The 23465-nt window shown below is 38.0% G+C and overlaps 1 protein-coding gene across 1 annotated transcript in view; it reads left to right on the forward strand.

Moving 5' to 3' along the window:
* Positions 1 to 23465, forward strand: part of LOC140233210 (rotatin-like) — an 89045-nt gene that overhangs the window by 16605 nt on the left and 48975 nt on the right. The window contains exons 5-15 of the mRNA XM_072313323.1: positions 394 to 484; positions 4218 to 4332; positions 4711 to 4864; positions 8107 to 8269; positions 12374 to 12641; positions 13506 to 13685; positions 14089 to 14301; positions 15066 to 15169; positions 16203 to 16338; positions 20528 to 20653; positions 23300 to 23416. Of these exons, the coding sequence (XP_072169424.1) occupies positions 394 to 484; positions 4218 to 4332; positions 4711 to 4864; positions 8107 to 8269; positions 12374 to 12641; positions 13506 to 13685; positions 14089 to 14301; positions 15066 to 15169; positions 16203 to 16338; positions 20528 to 20653; positions 23300 to 23416 (1667 nt within the window). The remainder of the gene's footprint in view (positions 1 to 393; positions 485 to 4217; positions 4333 to 4710; positions 4865 to 8106; positions 8270 to 12373; positions 12642 to 13505; positions 13686 to 14088; positions 14302 to 15065; positions 15170 to 16202; positions 16339 to 20527; positions 20654 to 23299; positions 23417 to 23465) is intronic.

A 23465-nucleotide genomic window follows, 5' to 3' on the forward strand; every position in this document is an offset into this window, starting at 1 on the left:
GGTCATTCAGAACTGAAGATAGGGATCTTTAAATTCATTTTATAATGGCGGCCATATTGGAATTCAAAATGGCGGCCGACCCCGTGGTCAGATCTCTTGGATCCGGCAATATTTGAAATCAGCGCCCCAAAATACCCCTATTTGCAAAATTTTATACTTTCCGCCGGATGTGAGCATCTCGACCAATTTTTGCTACATATCTGCCCTACTATATATGTTATATTAGAGAGAGAGAGAGAGAGAGAGAGAGAGAGAGAGAGAGAAAGGAAAACTATCAGCCATGGCAGTCAGTGTAATGATGATAAAAAAAAAAGATTGTAGGTGTCAGCAACAAAACTATTTTTTTATTTATTTGTGAGTGTTCTTTTCTCTGACCATTTCATGAACCCAAAGGAGGTGACGGTATACGAGGTGTGGTCTTCTCAACTTTTCCGTGGTTACCACTGACAGCTACAGACGTCCATGTCCTTCGGTCAACAAACAAGTAAGTCTCGTGCCCTGTTCCGTTAAAGAGGAAATCCACCCCAAAGATAAATAGACATTGAAAGAAAGAGAGAAATATTCCCTACAGAAGTCAAAAAATGTTTTTCAAAAAGATGTGAAATTTCAAAATGTCATAACTTCCTGAATTCTTATCTGATTTTTGTCATTTTTGTATTGTTCTGTAGGAAATGATTTTCTCTTTCTGTTGAAGTTTATTCATTTTTGGGGTAGATTTTCTCTTTAACATAAGGCTTGAGAAGGAAAGCTGTTTGCAGGCAAAAACCTTTTTTTTGACAGGATTTATTACCCGGGTGTGTGATTACTTTGTGTGTGACTTTCAAACAACTTGAGGTGAAACGGAAAAGAAAATATAAAAATGACAGATATTGTGTCCCACCTTGCCTGATCACATGTGGTGAGTTCACTCATGCACCCAAATCTGACATTCAATGTTTACACTTGCATTCAAATGAGATTAGTGACCTACGCACTTAGAAGTGAAACCAGAACAGGGTTCTCCGCTTTCCGTGGCATTTAGCCAAGTCAAGCCGTCCCACATCTTGTGCTCGCGTTTTCTGGCTGTTGGGAGGTGTGTAAGTTCATGAACCTTATTAAATGCAGCTGCCACCTTCTCATATCTGTCATTAAATTGCGTGGACTCAATATGCCAACTCTTGTGTATCCTGCGGTGATTCGTGTTTAAATGATAATAATTGATGTTCTGACTTCACTTCATTCACACACAAAAAGCTTACAAACTGCAAATCATTGTGTATTATTCAGGGAAGAAAAAAAGAAGGAGATGAATCTTACTTCTTTGAGTAAGATTTGCACCACAACCAGGTCTTGATACCCCCGCCAAACAAAGTTTGAAGGGGGTATATAAGAATCAGCGGACGGTCGGGCGGTCGGTCGGGCGGTCGGTCGGGCGGTCGGGCGGTCGGGCTGTCGGGCTGTCGGTCCGTTGCAAATCTTGCGTCGCGAACTACTTCCTCAGTTTTCAACCGATTCCCATAAAACTTGGCACAGATGTGTGCCTTGGTCTGTGCCTTGGGTTGTAGATGTGCAAGACGTATTTTTTGACAGTACCCAAAAGTACGTTGCCATGGTAACGGCATATTATGGACAAAAATGGGTACAAATCTTGCGTCGCGAACTCCTCCCACAGTGTTTGATCAATTTTTATGAAATTAGGTACAGATGTTCATCTGAATATGTTAATGTGCAAGACACATATTTCCGCAGTGGCAAAAAGTGTGTTGCCATGGTAACGGCATGTTATTGGTAAAATATAGGGCAAAATGCTTCATGGCAAAACTGCTTCATCAGTGTTCTTCCAATTCTCATGGAATTCATATTGAATGTTTGTCTTAGGATATAGGTCAGCATGACACATTTCTTGACAGTGACAAAAAGTATGTTGCCATGGTAACAGCTCACATATTATGAGCCAAAATGATGGAAAATTTTGTGTTGCAAACTACTTCCTCAGTTTTTGCCCAATTTCCATGAAACTTGGTACAGATGTGTGCCTTTGGTTGTAGATGTGCAAGACGCATTTTTCGACAGTACCCGAAAGTACGTTGCCATGGTAACGGCATATTAATGGCAGAAGATCAAGGAAAGATCTTGCGGATTTAACTACTTCCTCAGTTTTTTGACCAAAGCTTATGAAATGTTGTTTTGACCAAAGCTTATGAAATGTTGTTTGGCGGGGGTATAACCAGTCGCTGTAGCGACATTTCTAGTTTTATTAGCTTTTTCTGCCTGCACATATGAAAAAGTGGTGTTTGAATTGCTATTCCTCACTCTTTGTTGTTTGGGTGAACCAAAGAGGACTTGTGGTTTGTCTGATAATAGTTCATCAAGGAGCCCTGTAAAAAAAACATGTCTATGAGACCTATATGAAATCAACAAATTATTATGTTCAAAGTTTTAACCCATTCCATATGGGAACCTGGTGGCCTGCGCATTAAAGTCTGTTGGCATTTCAGAATTCTTCATGGAACGGGTTAATGAGGAACAGTATCTCCCCAGAACGTAGATGTTTGTGTACGGAGCACTCTCTCCATTATCTTCATGTTAGCCACCAGGGATAGTATAATAATTTCCAAGTTTTACTTGAATAGACCAGAACTGGCCCATTGTCCAGTATAATCCTCTGACTGCCTGCTTAGGGTGGTGAGTATAGATGATGGTATTGTATACCTACCAGCCTGGGAGTCAACTTCCATTTCTTGTCTTGAAGGGATAGTACAGTATCTGTTGAGATGAGGATTCAGCCTTTAGCTTTTTTGCTTGATGCTTAGAAACCTCTTTATGAAATGTTAAAGAGCATACAGTACTCTCAGTACTGTATGCTCTCAACCGAGTAACTCTCGGTTGAGATGGGACTACAGGTTTCCAACGTTTTTTGATGATGATTTTTTGATATGAGAAATCTCTTATGAAATATGAAAGAGCACATAGTTCTAAGAGGAATTCAATGTTCATTTGATGAAAATCAGTCTTGAAATGGCTGAGATATTCAAAAACAAAGTAAAACAAAGTGATTTTAATAAAAGTTCAGTCCTGCCGTTTATTAAGATTGCTTTGTTTTGAATATCTCAGCCATTTCAAACCAATATTCATCAAATGAACTTTGAATTCTTCTTAGAACTATGTGCTCTTTCATTTTTCATAAGAGATTTCTCATATAAAAAAATCATCATCAAAAAATGTTGGAAACCTGTAGTCCCATCTCAACGGAAACTGTACCATCCCTGTAATAGCGGAGGAAAATATAGACACTGGTTATCTTTCAGTTGCATCTGTCTTTGAAATAAGTGATACTGAAGCTGAGTAAGTGATATTGAGAGTTTGTCAAGGTTCATTAAAACTGTGAGAACAATGAGAACCGAAGAGCAACACCCTCCTTGTACACTGGCGTACACTGTTCGGCCTTATTGTGTGTCACATCTATTAAGGGTTATTAGATATCTCTCATAGTGATTGAATGACGAAAAGATTTGACTCACAAAAAGATTGCAACTTTCATATTACAATATAGGCAAGTTTCCTATAGAGACCTACGCTATCGACTCCTCTTTAGCGCTTACGCTGTGGCCCACTTCCCAGAGTCCGAAGAAGTCCAATCCACTGTAGTCAGTGGTCCGATCACAGTTCGGCTCATGATTCAGCTGAGGGGGATGACAGCTTTAGCAAACTTCTTTTGTGATGTCATAATAAGAAGCACATATGCACGCACCCTGGCATTACTACAGACTGCGTGATGCACAGAGAAGACAACGAAGGCAACGTTACATAGCAACACCTACGCGCTTTACTCTTGATGACAGCTCAACTTCGGCAATCTTCGTATCAATGCTAACGGTGATCGGCAGTATCATCAACAGCGCCCTCTACACTACTGGGACTATGCACCTTTAAGATTCAGTTCCTCACCAAGTTACAGATGACTTTAAATAGATTACCACAATACTGCATTCTCCATGACAAAATCAATAACAGTATTTTAATCCAAAGAAATAAATACTGGGTACAAATGCTCAGAAGAAAGAGTAATTTTGATCCATGACCCAGTGATTCGTACTAGGAATAGTGGTGAAATTCCGATATTAACACATACAAATGTAGTGTAAAATAATGGTTTACAGACACTGTTTCACTTGAAGTACGGCCAGAACCGTGATTTCATCTTTTCTCTTTAAATGTTCGTATTCTCTTCCCTGTAGCTCATTGTGCAGCCCCCAATCGCATGTGGTCTTGACGTCATGTGATTTCATCACAGATGTTGTACTCCACGACTTTCCTGCGGAGATATTCCTTCAGAGGCCTGCCATCATTAAGGTGAGACTTTGGAGTTCACTTTAATACCCTTGTGTATCACTTTTTTTTTTTCATTGAAAAGTATATTTCCTCGACTTGTCAAAGACGTATGTATAGGGTAATATTCCCTCTGCTTTCTGAAAGAGGTAAATAATATATGTAAATAATATGTGAATTTTATTTTTATTTTCTTTGTATATCATTTTCCATAGGTGAGTTCACAGTCTGTAGTAGTCTTTCTATCCAAGCAATAGCAGCACCAAATTTATTCTAGAATTGCATAACTTTTACACAGATTGTGGGATTTTTCATAAAACCTTCACTGATGTGTTTTGTAACCCTATTTCCCTTCAAAGACAAAATTTCCCCTCATAGTTGATCTACTGTATTTCTCCGAAGAGTCTGCTATTACTGCTTGCTGACTCAAGGCAAGCTGTGGCGGATGAGAACAACGTTACTCTGAGGGCCACCCAGTGCCTTGTCAGCATCACAACTCTCCTCATGGCTCGTCTTCAGTTCTACCATGACCCCGCCCTCTACTGCCCAAAGCAAGGTATGGCGAGTCACATGATGCTCTCCTGTTGAATGGCATGTGACCTGACATGACGTGATGTGACGTGTTTGAAATGAGCTGCAATTAGTTTAGGCCTTATGTGCCCACTTCCCGTGTAATGGTGTTTTTGTTTGTTTTGTTTGTTTTTTTGTAATGTGTGTATGTGTGTCTAGATATAGTTACTCTTTAAACAATATGCAAATGCCTGGAGCTTCTCAGCACATCATATCTTCACTGAATCTTCTCCCCAAAGCACAATTTGTTTTTGTTTTTGTATTCTTCTCCGCTCTTTGCACAGAGAGGGGGGGGCGATACAGCATTTTGTCCATGGGTCCTCTTACAACTTGAACCCACGTCCTGCCTGTGTGGGTTGGAATCACTAACTACATGGCAACTCTTTGCCTCGTGCATGCCAATCCAGGAGGGCGTACTTGGACTTGCACTCGACTCTTTAGTCAATTAATGCTTGAAAGTCCTTTATGAAAGCGGAAAAGACAAATAGGAGAAAGAAGTGAAACAAGGTGTAGAGGGAGAAGAATGACCCGAGAGTCTGAACTTTCAAGAGAAGCCTATTGAATACCCGGTGCGTGTTGCAGTGACAGAAATACTAAGGAAGGAAAGACTGAAACTAAGACAAAAATACAGAATGATATGATAAACCAGTCATGAAGCATATTGGTGGTGACTAAACTCCTGTGAATGGTAGAGGGTTTTTTTTAAATGCCTCTGCCACGAAGTGTCCGTGGAGGCATTGTGTCTTCGGTTTGTCCGTCCGTCCATCTGTCCTTCTGTCCGTAATCAATTTTGCGGACATTTTTTGTGGATTTTTGTAGAACTGTTGGAGGTACCCAAATGAAACTTGGCATATGCATGTAAGAGTGGACATCTCTGCAGTGTCTGAAGGTATTTTCATGAAACTTAGTGTATACATGAATTACCAGGTCAAGATTCACGAGGGGAAGTTTGGGGGTATTGTGTTAAAGGTCAAGCTCCAGTGAAAATGCTAAAATTTCACTTTTTCTTCCATATCTCAGAAATGGCTCTTCGTGAAACGTAGTATATACGCATATATTACTGCCTGGCAATGATTTTCTTGAGAAGTTTTGGGTCATGGGTTCAAAGGTTAGGTGAAAATGCTAGTAAGATTCTAAGTTACACTATTTTCTCCGTACCTTGAAAATTGCTCAGTGCATACACATACTAAGACTAGATGTGTATGCATTAATGCTCAATAATTCTGTGAGGAATGGACCATAGAGTCAAAGGTTAAAGTGATAATGTTGAGATTTTACTATTTTTTCCCATATTTTGAAAATAGCTCAATGTATTGTGGAATGTAGATATAACCTGTTAGTGACTATTTGAACAAAGATGTGGGCCATGGGATTAAAGGGCAAGAGTCAAAGGTCATGTGAAAATGCTGAAATTAGCAAATTCTTGCTTCGTGAAACAATTCAGCCATCAAAATGAAATCTGGCTCAAGGAATGTGTATAGACACTCAATGCATGTTGGGTTGTGCCATCAAACTTTCAAACATGTCATTTCAGTTTTTTACCAGTCATGTGAAACTCTCATCTCACACTGTCAAGATGTACTACAGACCTTTTTGGAAAATGTTGCTATATGGCAGAGGCATACCAGTCACCATAGCGACATTTCTAGTTATGGCATGTCATTGAACTTTTGGGGAGGCATGGGTGTTTCATACGCTGGACAAGTACTGTAAAACAAGAACATTTTGAGGCGTTAAATTATTATGAATCGGCACTGGCATTCAATGCATATATATTGTGGACAAGAGCTTTGGCATGCATTTTGATTCCCTAAATCTTGGCTCTTGCCAAATTTTGAAATTAAGATGTATTATAAGATTTCTAGTTTTACGGTATGCTATTAATCTAGCAGGCACAGCTGGAAATGAAGGTTACTAGGATTGAGGAAAGGTGCTTGAAATCTGAGTGTACTGTGTAGGAGGAAGTGAAGGCAGATATTCGATATTCAACAAAATAGAGATGTGGGGAAACCCACGTTTTCGTTTCCTCTCTGCAGTGTTGTCGCTGGCTGCTAGCCAGCTCTTTTATGATTGAGAATCATCTTGGAGACATGTTATTTTCATAACAACAAGTTGAATACACTCATGATGATAATAGGGTGGGTGCATCTATCTGTGACTTGCCAAAGGCCAGAAAAAATGAATGTTAGTTAAGCTGTAGTCCAAAAGAACGTACCAGTACTTTTGCTCTGATGAATATGATACTATTTTTTTCTAAATAGTTGATTATTCTGTTAGTGTCAGTGCTGTGGGTTGAGCTGTTCAAAACAAACAAACAAACAAACAACAAAAAACAGACCAAAACAAACCAAACCAATAAAGGAGAAAACAAAAATCCCCGAGCCCACCCTAATTTGCGTACAGAAAACATAACATGTCAGTCTTCAGAAGTATGTCCTGGACATCTTACAATATATAGAATATGAAACTTTATACAGAAAAATAACTGGTGTCAACCTAGCGGAGCAAGAATTTTGCAACACAATGCCTTTATGCAAACAAAAGAACAGGGGAAAGAAAGAAAGAAAAGAAATTTTCAATGTGTTTATACACAATGTGCCGTATGTGGTATGTGTAGTTTTGGTTGTGTTTTCCTCTTCATTCATGAATTTTGTAGCATTAAATGTGTGTTCTGTTTGCATACCTGCCAACTGTTCAGTTTTAATCTAAATATTCAGGTTTTTTTTTTCACTGAAAGAAAATGCATTGATTTTAGTGTGTTCTGATTTGTTGGAAATATCTGTTGATAGTAAAGTATATGAAATTTATGAAAGTTCAGATTTTTATGTAATTTTTCTTTGTTTGTTCAGACTTATTAAGTCTCAGGGTTGACAGGTATGTGTTTGTGATTGAGTGAGTGTTTTTGTTTGTTTCAATGTTTGAGTTAGTTTGTGTTTATGCGTGTGTTTTTTTTTTTTGTAATATAAATTAGAACTGGTGGGATGATTCTGACTGACAGAAATAGAACTCTGACGAAATGGTGCATTTTTCGCAATTTTTTCTTATCTCCGGATGTAAAATTATTCATATTATATAGATAACTGAGAATCAAAGAGGCAAATTCTTTGTCAAGCTTGTCTTATGATTTGCTTCTTTCTTTTTTTTTTTTTACTCGGATTGCAGCATGGAAGGGTAGGGGTGACTGACATGGCATGATAGGTATTTGTGTAAAATTGCCATCTACTGCAGATTTCGTGTCGCCAACAAACTCCACAACGTCTTCAGTGGGCGGGGCACAGTCGCACTCGACAATCCAGTCGATGCTGAGTTCAGACTCCAGGCCCTCCATCATAGGACGGAACAACAGACGGGTCAGCGGGGATGGAAGAGACTGGGACTCCAACAGCTCTATGTGAGTGATGCGATGTGTCAAAGGTCAAAGCTCAAACGTTTCATGATTTTTTTTCCCCCCAAATTTTGAAAATGGCTTGAATTATTGTAATGAAAATTGGTGTATATAGTACCAGATAGTGATTATTTGCCAATAATGATAAATTGTCATCTCACATTCTTATGCTGTATTGTAGACCTATTGGGAAAACAACGCAATATTGTGAAGGCATATTATATGCACCATATTTCACAGAGTTTTCAATTTTGGCAAATTTTGTGAGTCGGGCTATTTGCAAATTCAACAACGTGCAAAAATGTATCACCTCTGATTCCGACATTAATGCAAAGTATGGGCATACATTTCTTTGTTCATTACTGTACTCCACCGCCCCAGATTTAAAGGACAAGTTCACCTTCATAAACATAAGGATTGAGAGAATGCAGCAATATTAGTAGAACACATCAGTGAAAGTTTGAGGAAAATTGGACAATCCGTTCAAAAATTATGAATTTTTAAAATTTTTGTGTTGGAACTGCTGGACGAGGAGACTACTACAGCTTGTGATGTCATATGAGTACAACAGTATAAAGAAAATGTAAAGAAAATTCAACATATTTTCATTTTTTTTCACGTAACAAAAGAGCATTTGACTTGCCTCTTTCTAAAGGCAGGGGGAATAATATTACCCATAACATATGTCGGTAACGAGTCAAGGGAATGTGTACTTTTTTCAAAAGATGAAATTTTGTGAAATTCTCTTCATATTTTCCTTATATTGTTGTACTCATGTGACATCGTGCACTGCAGTAGTCTTCTCATCCAGCGGTTACTGCACAAAAACTTCAAAAAATCATAACTTTTAAACGGATTGTCCGATTTTCCTCAAACTTTCAATGATGTGTTCTACTAATATTGCTACATTTTCTCAATCCTTATGTTTATGAAGGTGAACTTGTCCTTTAACCACTTGCGAAATTTTCGGTAAGTCCGCAGTTTGTGAAAAAATAGACTCTCTCAATATATGCCATATATAGTGCCAGTTGCCAGAATGGCATTTCTAGTGATGCATTGGTTAAATCAAAATTATAGCATGTATCATTGTATGGGGTAGTATGTGTGTTTGTAAGAATTTACAAAATTCATTTCATCATAAAATGTAGGAGTATTATGCTGCTGGTATGTCTAGTGGTGTTTTTCTTGCCATGTGGAAATTCACTTAATTTTGTGCTCACCTTGAGATCCAGAAGCTGTGAGATTCCTTGATGAAGCATCTCAAGCACATCAAACAGATACCATTCTTTATTTTGATTCTGTTTATCACTTAATTTTGTAGGCAGTTTTGTGCTACCAGTATAGTGAAAATTTTATTGGACTATTAACTTTATGAGAACTCGCACAATCGACAGAAAGTGACTTTGGGCTCTTATCTTGTGTTATTAAAGTTGTTTTGCAACTTCAAGTTATCATCAGCACTGTGATAGCCAAGCTGGAGGTCAAGGCGTACTGAGTGCAGCTAAACTTTGTTTTTTGACACGGTTGAAGCTTAAAATGTTATTCTGAATAAGCCCTCTTATGCCATGGTTACACATTTCGCTCATTTCTTACTACAAAAGTAGCTCTCTTACCATGCTGTTTCCCAGAAAGTTTTTGGCAATTACTGTTAAGGTGACTGCAGAACAGGTGATTTGGCTGAAAAGTGAGAAATCTTATTCTTGTCCAAAATTTCACGGCGTGAATTTTAGACTTCTCCTGTCGGTGTTTCACATCACAAGACCCTGTGAAATACAAAACTTCTTAATTTTCTGAGTCCTCTGAGAGTATGCCTTTTCTTTCACACGCTTGAGTGCATCTACATTTTAAAGGGATGGTATAGTATTGGTTGAGGTGAGAACTCAGTTTCTAACTTTTTGTGAGATACTTAGAAACAATGGTATGAAATGTTAAAAAGCATGCAATTCAAAGAGGGATTCAAAGTTTATTTGATGAAAAAAATTGGTTTCGAAATGGCTGAAATATTCCAAAACAAAGTAAAACAAAGTGATCCTAATAAAAGGTGGGTCCTTTCCCACCTTTTATTAGAATTGCTTTATTTCAGATATCTCAGCCATTCAAAAACCAGTTTTCATCAAATAAACTTTTAGAACCTCCAAGAATTATATGCTCTTTCATAAGAGGTTTTTCATCTCAAAAAATCATCATCAAAAAACGTTAAAAACCTCAAGCATCATCTCAGCCAAGACTGTACCATCTCTTTAACTTCAATTACATCAGAGTGAACTTCACTAGTGGTCAGCCATTTTTTTTCCATTTTTATGATCGGTTGTTCTATGTTACATTTGGAAGATTGTGTAACATTCGAAAACTAGAAAGGGCATCCGCCAAGCAGCTCATTTCCAGGCGTGCTGAAAATCCCGCAATTTCCTTATGATAAAGAAGCCTCGTGTTAACCTCATTAGCTTCCTGCATGCTGCATGGCGCCTTGAGCAGAGCTCGCACTTTATTGGGCGTATGCAAACCTCAGATACGAGCAGCTTGACCTCCCAATTTCATTGACTTTATTTGCCAGACTATAAAGAAAAAAAATCCTTAAAAAAATAAAACATTTCCAGAAACACTGCCAAAATTTATTTATCTGTTCTTTGTGCTAGTATCAACTTTTCCTGTAAGTTTCATTTAAATCCAATCTCAACTTTTTGAGTTATTTTGCAAACAGACAAAAAAACAAACAAACAAACCAACACCAATAAAGATATAACCTCTTTGGCAGAGGTAAGTATGGTTAAAAAAAAAAAAGAAAGTTAATATTGTTAACTGTTTGGGGCCTTTGTAGGGACAGGTCGCAATTGATTATGGGCCAAAATCAATTTGTGGAAATCCTGACAAATAACAAATTAATAAACGAGCCAATGTCAAATTATAGTGGACGTTGATTAACTCTATTAACCAGCATTTCCATTTGCAACTCCTTTGCCCTTTATCCAATTTCAACCAAATGTGATGACTATTCGTAGAAGCTTATTGGGAACATTTTGATATATAATTTAGCTACATTTGATATTACTGGTTGCCATGGCAACCATAAACTGACAACCATGTCAGTCTGATTTTGCATATTTTTCTATTCCAATAAGCAAAATGTGAAGTATTTATGGCCCTGAAATGGTTTTCCTAATATGTATCTATTATTTCCTTTGTTTTAATGTGACAGAGACATGAAACAATAGAGAGAATAGAGATAATTGAAAACAACAGTATTTTCCAATGATTGCCCTTCTATTTTGTGTCATTTTAATTCCTTCACCCAAGTTATGCGTGTAATATCATTTGTTTATCATATTATCAATCTGCAAACTTAAAATTCCAATATTATGGAAACATGAAATGTCATAACTAAACATGTACCTATCCCAAACAGTGCATCACAGGTCTCATAATTTATTTCTTTGTGTTGTTATGAATAGCACCCCCATGTGGTGACGTTGAGAAATTTCAACCATAACAAATAATTAGATTCGATTTGTTTTGTAGCAAATATGAAAATGATTGATCTATAATGAGGCATATATACTGGGGATAAAGAAATTGTACAGAAAAGTAAAGTTTTTAGCATATTTCTTATGTATTTCTTTATATTTTGGTAAATAGCTCCCTCTGTGGATGACCTTGAAAAATTCAAATGTGCGGTCATGTAGAGTATGAGTTGCTCTACCCATGTGCCAAATAATGACGTTGATACATCAAACAATAACAAAGTTATATGGGGGGGGGGCACAAGGGGCCTGAGAAGGGTCAAAATAGCTTGGGCTTTATAGGGTTAAGGTGCATAGCTAAACCTACATGTGACTTGACCTTGTCATGTAGGGTTCGGCTGTTCACTGTATGTCCAGTAAACATGCTTGATATAACCATGAGCAGTTAATGATTCATCCCACCCATCTGCCATGTTCTCAGATCACAGCAGAATGTATCGTAAGTCAGTATATGAAGGTTGGTTGTTGTTTTTTTTTGTGATGTAAACCGTTTGGACTTGCTTGTGTTTTTGCTTTGTTCTTGTTTGTTTCTATGAAAGTCGCCAAGTTTACTTTCTCCCGTTAACAAAGTGCTGATTCCACTGTGCCACAGAGGATCCAGTCCGCCCCTCCCGGAGCCAGCCACGCCTGTTCCTGACCCGGAGACGGATTCGGATGACACCATCGTCCTTCAGTTCTCCCAGATGACTCTACCCCAGTTCACACTGGAGGTCACCGAGCACGCCCTGAACCTCCTGAAGCTCTGCAGCTCGCAGCTGGCAACCCACCTGATCCAGATGCTGTACCAAACGTTTCGCCTCATGTGTGTTTCCATGACAACGGACATTTGGCAGGACAGCAGTGTATCGGGCAGGCTTCTGGTATGGTCATGTCAGGGTTTCAGAGTCATGTAATTAAAGTTGTTTTTGTTTGCCCACCATATTACATACCACTGAATTGATATATGGCATTCTACTATAACTACTGCACAGCATGTCGCAAAAGATTTTAATTAATTTCTGCTATTTATGTTTAATCCAAACTTTAGATAAATGCTCTAACATGAACAATTCAAGACTATATACCAATTGATTGACTTATCTTTGTTACACAATTGTACTAGTAAATGTTTTTCACTATGCCTTGCACAGCATGGCTTTTCATGAGCTTACCTGAGCCGAAGGCTCAAATAAGCTTCTGTAATCATTTATTGCCCGCTGTCCCTTATGTGTCTACATCATGCATAAACTTTTTACATTTCCAACTTCTTCATGAAAACCTGCAAACTTGTGATACTCAGGTGAGTGCCAGATCCACTGGGTAACTGAAAATCTGTGAAATATTTTATTATGGCAACAGAGGGGTTTCTTTTCTACAACCCAAGCAAATGAAAGATCCAATATGATAGCACAATCCCAAAACTTGAAGTTAGGTTTGAGTGACTAACACCCTGGTAACATGTATCAACATGCATTGTCAAGAAAAAAAGGAAAGAAGAATTTAATTTTTAGAACACCCTTGGACTTTGAAATCTGGACAGGTAGAGGTTGAAAGAAGAAACTTTTGATATTTGAACAAATATCTCATTTCATATTTTCAGCAGAATGACATCATTGCATAGTCTCTCAGTACTAATGTGTTTGACTCTTATGAAGGTGATGTGGTCATGGTTCAGGTTTGGGCTAACTGTAAGATCTTTATAAGTGCTGAGCCTGATTCCTGCACCTATTGCAACATACCCACAGACAGACAAAATGAACGAATGTCTGGAGACCCTGGGAGCTCTGATACATCACCACTGCCAGTCGGCCCACGAGGGCGACGGTCACACGACCAGCCAGCAGCGGGACCACCACGTCCGCATGTACCAGGTTCTGACCTCGTACACACTGCTCTACTGCGAACACTTCGTACCTGCATCAAAGGTGTGTTTTGCATATATGTTTGAAAAGACAGTTGTCGACTACATGTATATGGATGTTTATCATTTAAAAATCAGATCTTATATCTACAGCTGTATGATTTTCTTTTGTTGTTGTTGTTGTTGTTCTACCAGTACTTCTGTAAGAAGAAAGAGACAAAACAAAAACAAATCCTCAAAATTTTAAACTCCTCTCAATACTACTAACTTACTCGTTTTTGTTGTTGTTGCATATGTGTCTGTATGCAACAAATAGACACTATGTGTCTATTTGTTTTGATTTGTCGCTATACTTGGAGGAAAAAATACAGAAATAAAGCCAAACCAAACCAATTCAAACCGATCTCCTTCCCCCGGCTCCTCTTGCATCCCACCCCACCCCCAACAACCCCCCATACTTCCTTCAGTCTGGAGACGTCCTCCCAGAGGTTCTCTCCTCCGCCCTGGGTGTGATGCTACTGGATGCGGGCTTCGCCACGGCCTGCCCCGAGGTCGGTGAGAGGCTTGAACTCTACACCAGGACCACCTGCCCGGAACAGACTCGCCTCCTTGGAGAGGTGCAGCGGGTGGCATCGTCCATGTGCGGAGCTTGTCGTTTGATCAGGGAAAAATCAGGCATGGTAGGTAGCGATTTCCAAATTGTCATACAGTATTCATGAATAGCAAGCTTTAGAGCTGTGACAGGAACAATAGGATGATGCTAAAAATGGTGTTCTGCACATGCGTCAGACAGCAGTTTCCACTAGTCAACCCCGGGAGGCTGCGTCGTCTCAGTGTTAGCGTTGCAGATCTGAAGCTCACCAATGAAACAGCTGTGGAATCTAGCAGGACTTTCTTTTCTTACATATTTCATGGATGTTTTTCTTTTCAAAAGATATCTTCATTATTTCACCTTATCGTTGAATATTGTCAGGACTTTGAAGTCACTTCATATTGCTTCATAAGTGCCTAAATGCACTGAAATAATGGAAGTTATGCTGATCGCTTTCTACCTGCATTCTATGTATGACAGATTTATCCATAATAAGAAAATCCTCATACACTTCACTGTGGCACTTGCCTTATGACCAATAATGTAGATATGTCACACAGAAGAAATTTTAACAACGTTCTGTCTCAATAAACTGCTCACTTTTTGCCCACTTTCTTTTGACACACATCTGAGTTATAGCATGTCTCACAATCATTCCTCCATACTATCATTATCATATATCATCATATCCACAGTTTTCTTTTCTTGAATGAGGAAACTTCATGTGCAGTTTTGTCAGTGATATATATTGTCTCTATAGTTAGATGTGAATAGCCATTGCTTGTAACTGTTTGTAAAAAGACTGCAGACCATCACATCACTGTCTCCATATTTTTGTCTTTCCCCTGCTAGAGTCTAGCGGATAAGATACATAGTGTGAATGAAGCCTGCCTCTCTTGGGGTTATCACAGAATGAAGGAAGTTATTGATGTTCTTGTTCAGACCTGTTCAGACATGTAAGTTCCATAACTCTTCCTTCACTTACAGATCATCACGATAAAGTCTTACTTCCCCTTTCATATCAGTTGATGAATGGAAAATAAAGGCATACAACACAAGAATGACTGGAATTTTTTTTTTTTTAACTCTCTGTAACCAAGACTGTTTGTTTTCTCTGTTACACTCTCGAAACGAGATTGCAGTGCTCAATCAGTATCATAATATGCTGAGTAAAAAAGAACGAACTAGCCTGGGATTTAAATCAGTCAAGGAAGAACAATTTTAAAATTGCACACAAAACATGCAAACAAAACACCTATACAATCCTCTTTTAATAATCCTTTTGCTTATAAATACACATGTATGTTTCATGCCCTATAAAGAATCGCAAGTAGCCAACACTAAAGCAATACATAGTGGGATAGGGCTTGAAAGTGCGGTTCTGATGATATGAAATAATTGATTTAATACATTCTGTATGTGGTCATTCCCTACATTTCTATGTTTATTTGTTTCTTAGTTTTCCTTTTCCAGCATATACTGACAACCTACTGTATACGCTGAATATTTCTTGAGGTTTTTATTTTCGCGAATTTCGTGAGTCAGCTGCTATTTGCGAAATTAAAGACATGCGAAAATATTGACTCTAATGCTGATATGAATGTGACGTACGCTTATACATTTCTCCATGCAGTACAGGACTCCATGATCACGAATTTAACAACTCACGAAATTGTCGGGAAGTCCCAATGTAGACTCGTGAAATATATGGCCTTTACAGTATCTTGAAGCAGTCTGTAGTATTACAAAGAGTGTGCTTAAAAAATTGCCCCCCCCCCCCCCATTGTCATGATTGATTTGCTCGCTGGTAAATGATATTGATGCTGTCTACAATAACTGTTTCTTGAACACACCTGTTTGCACATAAGCCAACTATTGCAAACTTCTTTTTTTTTTCTGGCCTATAAAATGCAGTAATTGTTGATTTGTTGTATGTGTACGACTTCAGGCTTTACAGAACTATTTGCATGTTACATTTACAATACACAGATGCAGAACTCGTGAAGCCACCTCCAGAGGTGAGGATGTTAGAGTGCAGTGCAGACAAGCCTTGCTGTGTTACATGGCCCATCCTGATGCCAGCTGTAGATTGAACACTTACCAGGCATGCCTTAAAATCACTCAGGTAAGGTTTTTATGCCTCCACCACGGAGTGTCGCCAGAGTCATTATGTTTTCGGGTTGTCTGTCCCTCCATCTGTCTTTTCGTCCATCCATCCTTCCGTCTGTAATCAATTTTCTGGACAGCGTTACTAAAAAACTGTTGGAAGTATCCTAATGAAACTTGGCATGTATATGTATGAGTGGGTGAAGTTGTGCCTATCAACGCTTGGGTGCACATGCTCAAGGTCAAAGGTCAAGGTCAAATGCTCAAAATTTCACTATTTCCCCCATATCTATGCAATGCCTGAAGGTATTTTCATGAAACTTAGTGTATACATGTACTACCAAATAAGGATTCTCCAAAGAGAGTTTCTGGTCATGCGGTCAAAGGTCAAGTGAAAATGTTAAAATTTCACTTTTTTCTTATCTCGCAAGTGGTTCAAGGTATCTTTATTGGAACTTAATACATATGCATGTACTGACTGACAGTGATTATGTAGGAAATTTAGGGGTTGTCGATCAAAGGCCAGGGGGTCAAAGGTCAAGGTCAAGTCCTCAAACTTACTTTTTTCCTCATATTTATGCAATGCCTGCAGGGATTTTTCTTGAAACTTAATGTATACATGTATTACCCAATAGAGATTCTCTTGAAAGTTTCTTGCCAAAAGGTCAAAGGTCAAGAGAAAGTGCTAAATTTCAGTTCTTCCTCCATATCTCAATAGTGACTCAAGTTATCATCATGAAATTTAGTACATGTTTATGCATCTTCTACCTGACAGTGATTCTCTTGGGAATTTTAGGGTTATAGGTCAAAGGTCAAGGGTCAAAGGCCAGATTAAAATGCCAATGTTTTACTATTTAATACTGAAATTACACTTTTTCTCCATACCTTGAAAATCACTCAATGTATAAACTTATCAAAAGGTTCAAAAATCAAGTAAAAGTCCTCAAATCCCCAAATACCTGCACTCTTAGACAATATAGCCATTCATCCAATTAAACCTAGTTCAAGGAAAGTGCTTATTCAACACATTTGTGACAAACCTGTCATTTTAATATTTTGCCAATTATGAGAAACTGGCATCACACATTGTCAAGACATTGTACTACAGACCTATTAGGAGAACCATGAATTATGGCGGAGGCATACCAGTCGCCATAGCGATATTTTCTAGTAAAACACTGAAGCACTGCTTGGAAGAAGAAATCAAATGATTGAGTGGGTAATGACATACATGTAGCATGATAAGTGTTACATAACATCCACAATATGCAACTTCGGAGACAGAAATTCAGCTCTGTTCTCGCTGACCAATAAGGCAGAGGTGAGGTCATCACTTACCAAATGTTAGTGGCCAAAAATAAAACAAAAACCAACTACCAGTAATTTTTTTTTTTCCAAGTTAACAACTCATAGCCTGTAAATAGTGTTGTATGTGAAATATACTTTTAGTAACAGCATAAAATGGTATACCATGGGATTATCAAGGAATTTTTTGAATGCATGTAAGAATACAAAAGATTTGAAGCTGTACCATTCAAAGAAATTTGCATTTGCATATAAAAAATTGATATTCTGGCCCCCTGATCAGATTTATAACATTATTGTTACCAGGCCACTAGAGAAGCTGCTGGTTTTGAACCCTTGTAAGGTGTGTTAACCATTATTCCATTTCATTGACTTCTGTCAATGGTAAAGATTTAAGGTTAAACAGAATTATGTTTAGGGTTGATATGATTGTATGATTGTTTGCTGAAGAATTAGAAGTAGACAAACTGGTTGAATATGCTTGAGATAGCAAAGTTTGATGACCTGTGTAATATGATATGATGAGCCAAGCATGCTGTCAACAAACAACAGTTCTCCCACTTGATGGTTCATTTCATGTTTATTGAAACCAACCAAAATAATGTAGAAATCAATAGTTCATTATTTCTTGACAATGGACATGGTGCAATGTACATGCAACACCTGCTCTTTGAAACAGGTGTTGCAAGCTGTTTACAGCTTAGGTGATGTGAAATTCACTCAGATGCACCTGGCACAGGAATGCTAATGATAATAAATGCTGATTAGCCAATCAGGTCATTTGCTTTGTAAATATCTGTTAAAAGCTACAAAGAATTTGTGAAGATGGTGGACCATAAGAAACTGTTAAAAGCTTCAGAAATGGGGGTGACAATGTAACATACTTCACAGTAGCTTTCAACAGAAATGATTAACAAGCATGTATACATAGTGTGTGACAAAATTGTACAGTGAGTGTGGGTCTGCTCCATATCTTGAAAGTGACTCAAGGTATCATGAAACTTGGTAGGCGTACTACATATTTATGCATGTTCTACCTGACATTGATCCTCTTGGGAATTTTAGGGTCATAGGTCAAGGGTCAAAGGCCTGGCTGAAATGCAATTTTTTTTCTATTTAATACTGAAATTACACTTTTTCTTCATTCATTGAAAATTACTCATTGCATAAACTTATGAAAGGGTCAAAAGTCAAGTAAAAATCCTCAAATTCCCAAATATATGTACCTGCACTCTTAGACAATATAGCAAACCTAGTTCAAGGAAAGTGAACATTCAACACATTTGTGACAAACCTGTAATTTCATTATTTTGTCAGTTATGTGAAACTGTCATCACACATTGTCAAGACATTGTACTATAGACCTTTTAGGAGAACCATTCATTGTGGCGGAGGCAAACCAGTCGCCATAGCGATATTTCTAGTCTTTTCTTCTCTCCCCAGATTTAATGATCTTTCTTTCTTTGGGTTTTTTTTTTTGTGTGTGTGTGTGTGTGTGTGTGTGTGTGTGTGCAGAGGCAAAATTAGATTCATTTCTCATCTACCAAGATCCATTCTGTTGGATTGCTGAAGATCAACTCTGAAATCAATGAATTTAAGTCTGTAAGAGTTTTAGTAATGTCATTTGTCATGTTTGCTTAGATGTTCAATAAAGAGATTATGCTCTGGGTACTATATATGCTGAGTATTTCACAAGGTTTTTACTTTTGTGAATTTTGCAAGTCAGGTGCTATTTGCAAATTTAAAGCGAATCTCTCCCCTAAAATTAAAATTTGAGAGGTGTGAGAGCAAGTCCTTAGAACTCTAGAGAAAATTCTAACCCATCACAAAAAATGCCCCAAACTGTGAAATATCAATTTTGATAAATCAGCATGCACTAGTGTGCGCTTCAATAGTAACCGCGCGTAGACCATCGGTGTGTGCACGTCTCCTTCGTTCGCCTCCGTCTGCACACAGCTATATCGAATACTGTCTATCGGTATCCCAGCTGCCTGGTCAGTAGCACGGTGCGGCGGCAGCACCAACCTAGCTGCGTACATGGACACTTGCATGCGTTTGAGAGTATTGAGAGTATCGTAGTACACTGATCGTACAGAAAATTATCGAACTACGCAATCGAATGCAGTTGATAACGCCAGACGACTACTCTTAGATGAAGGCGCATGTACTTTTTGGCATTTTAGAGATTGCTCTATGTCTCTTTATATATTGCTTTATCTCTGTATGTGAGTAACGTTGCACTCTTATATTTCATATTGTTATTACCAGTACAATAACCTACAATGTCAGAAAACTAAATTTCTGTATACAGATACACTTTAAATACACGCGAAAATATTGACTCTGATTCCAGTGTAAACAAAGCGTGCACACATCCTTTTCTTTATTCAGTCCTGTGCTCCATGATCATGAATTTAACCACTCACGAAATCATCCGAAAATCCCGATTCATGGAAAAATTGAACTCACTAAATATATGGCATACAGTATTTGATCGAACATCGTGTTACTGCCATGATCTGGCTGCAGTTCCATGACAGTGCTGCTGCCAGGTAAGAAAGCCGTAGGTGACTCTGGTTGAAATCCCAGGCTAATTCCTTCTTTTGCACTGGATGTTCATGATAATACAAGATACAATCTTGTTTATGGAAAGTAACAGCAAAAACAAGAACAAAAACAACAGCAGCAGCATAACAACAACAACAACAACTAGAGACAAAAACAACAAGCAACCAAAAACAAAAACATAAAAACCACAAACAGAAGTCTCTCTTAATATCATATTTCACCTACGCTCAAATTGAAAAGTTGTATTTGCAATGATGTAAACAAACCTATCATCTGTTCAAGGGGTCATCCTTGTATCAATGACTCGCACATTTTCCCCCTTTTTTTGCATTCAGGATAGTCTTCAGGTCAAAGAAGCCATACAGCCGGGGTCAGAGGTCAGTTATAAGGTGACCTTTCTCGTCGACTCCGCAATTCTTCATGAAATTGCCTGTTACGGTCTAGATGACGCTTGCGCAGAGGTATGTCATTGGAATTGTCCCTGTGTATAGGAGAGCAAATTATGTCTCAAAAAGCCATTATTGTAAAAGTTACAGGAAGTCAACAAAAAAAAAAAAATCTATGGCACAGTTTCTGCCAGTAAATCAGGGTATGGTTTACCCCAACATTGCATAAAGAACATACATGTAATATTGCCCTTTCAGGGGCATATGTGTGTTTATGTGTGAGTATGTGTATTAAAGTGTGTATATATTTGTGTCCTTTAAATCATTACATGTATCTCCTTCAATATTACCCTAGTCTGCAAGTTAACCCTGTGTGTGATTTGCATGCCTAGATAGCACAGAAAAGGCCCTAGCATTGTATGCACTGTCCAGTGTCCCTGGCACACAAAGAGTTAATCTCCATTCGTATGATTATGATCATACTGTTGAACTCTGTGCAAAAAGGTTGTAAATTACTGCCTTCTTCAGTAGACATAGTATGGCGAGAAGAACCCTGGGTGCTTAGGGGTTGGGTGATAGTCGGTAAAGTGGAGCATTGTTTAGATGTGCAGAGCCTTGTTTGTCTACCGTCTGCTGTGGTGTTTGTACACTGTAATAAAGGTTCACCAACAACATCCTGGAAGAAGAAAGATCCAAATGCACTTTCAAATCGATGTACGAGGGTAGCTGTCCCTTTTAAAAATAATTATGGCTCATTGTTTATGTTTATTGGATTTTCATGTGGAGTGTTATCTTGAAAACTGCACTATTCATTTTCCTCTGAGATGCCTAGACAGTATATCTGGAAGCACTACCCTCAGCTTTATATTTTTTTTGTTGTATCTCATATGTTTATGTAATTTGGTCAGGAGAAAAGGAGGTCACTGTGTATACTGATTGCTTCTGCTTTACAGAAGTGAGTCATAAAAGAATTGGTTCAAGCTTATCAGACAAAGAGTATTTGTTTACTCCATCACTATTTTATGCCCTAAATCCTGTCCTTGATCTTCTGCCTTTCAAAAATCTATAATCTTTGTTTCAGCTGTTACGGTACTTTGCCAGTAAAATAAACTACAAAGTTATATTGCTCTTATGTATTTGAAGAATTTGGTTGCAAAACGGGTTAACTCCATTCTTGTTAAGTTGAGATATTTGCGATTAAAACTGCTAAAGAAAACAAAAAAACAAAACGACAACTTAGGAAATGATAAGAAAGTATAGTATAGTATAGTATTTGTAATCATAACTTTAGGAATATTCCTTGATTTGTTACAAGTAAGTTATTTCTGGAAAGGTTTCATTTTCCTCTATCTGATGATAGACTTAGTGTAAAAATAGCCCATTTTGCAATCAAACCCTCCATTTGATACTCATATATATATATATATATATATATATATATATATATATATATATATATATATATACATGAAAGGTTGTAAATATATATATATATATATATATATATATGCCTCCGTGCAAGAATAGAAAGGAAGAGATTAGTATACAAATAGTGAATGGTCACGAGTGCAATGGTACGAGATTTTGCATGAGGTGAAAGATAGAGGCGCTCTATTCAACGAGGCGAAGCCGAGTTGAATAGTGCGCCTCATCTTTCACCGAGTGCGAAATCTCGTTCCATTGCACGAGAAAAGACCATACACTATTTGTTTTATACAACACCTCGAACGTCAACGAATTTGGTACTCACAGATTCTTGAATTTAGCACAGAAATGGCAACCATTTTCTGTGAAAGACGAATGAGTAGCCTCACAGTCGCAGTCACCGTGTATGTACATGTTAACGTGTACGTACGTATGCGAAATGAAGTTGTTTACAAGAAATAGTGTCAAAAGTACGCGCTTGTAAGCGCGCTTGTAATTGTTGAGTGTGCGCGGCACATGTTTGTTTATTGTGACATCAGGGCGCGTGCAATAGAACATTTTGATCGAACCAAAATTGCATGCTGAGACAGCCAGAGCGTGTAATAGAACCTTTCACTAAATGTCACTTGATGGGCAATCGACCAATCCGATAGCTACATTCTAAATAGGTGTTGTATAATAAAACATTTGTCATGACTTATAATCTAAAAAAATACAAACAAACAAACAACCCTGCTTTGGCTGTCTTTAGGAATAAGCCAGTGTGGAGTTATCACATGCCCATGTGACCTTGCTTTTTCTTCCTTGGTGGGGCACTTCACTTGTATTTAAAGCCACATAATGCATAAGCTTGCCTGACATAAGAATTTATGGAATTCATAAATCATATTCAAACAAAGATGGACTTGCGTAGAATAGGTGACAATGCCAGGTGACCAAGCATGGTTTGTCAATTAATACTTGGGGAAGAATCCATTTCGTTATTTTGCATGACTATTATTTATTGACAATCTTTTTTGTTGATAGTGCCGAATACGACTTTTGCTGTCAAGTAAATGTGCTGGGTAGCACCATTTATAAGCTTCGGATTACTTGAATAATCATTGCATCACAGATGCTTGTTTCAGTAAGTAAAAAAAAAAAAAATGAAAAAAAAAAATATATATATATATGCCTCGTTGGTACAAATGACCTTTTTCTGCTCATGTGCAAAGCGGGACCCCCAAATTGGCTTTAATATTAGTGTCTTCCTTTTCAACTCTCCTCTCCTTTCTGACCCCCCTTGTCACTTTTCAGGTGCAGGAGAAGAGTGAATCCCTGCTGCTAAGCCTTCTCCAGGGGAAGCTTCTGATGGACCCAAGCCTCTGGGGAGACCTCATTCAGGCCCTTCTACCAGTTTTGCCACTGCTACAGGTACAAGTAACTTGGAATAAACATTACAGTTAATGAGTCGTATGTTGCT

The sequence above is a fragment of the Diadema setosum genome, chromosome 9 (genome assembly GCF_964275005.1).
Source record: "Diadema setosum chromosome 9, eeDiaSeto1, whole genome shotgun sequence".
NCBI lineage: Eukaryota > Metazoa > Echinodermata > Echinoidea > Diadematoida > Diadematidae > Diadema > Diadema setosum.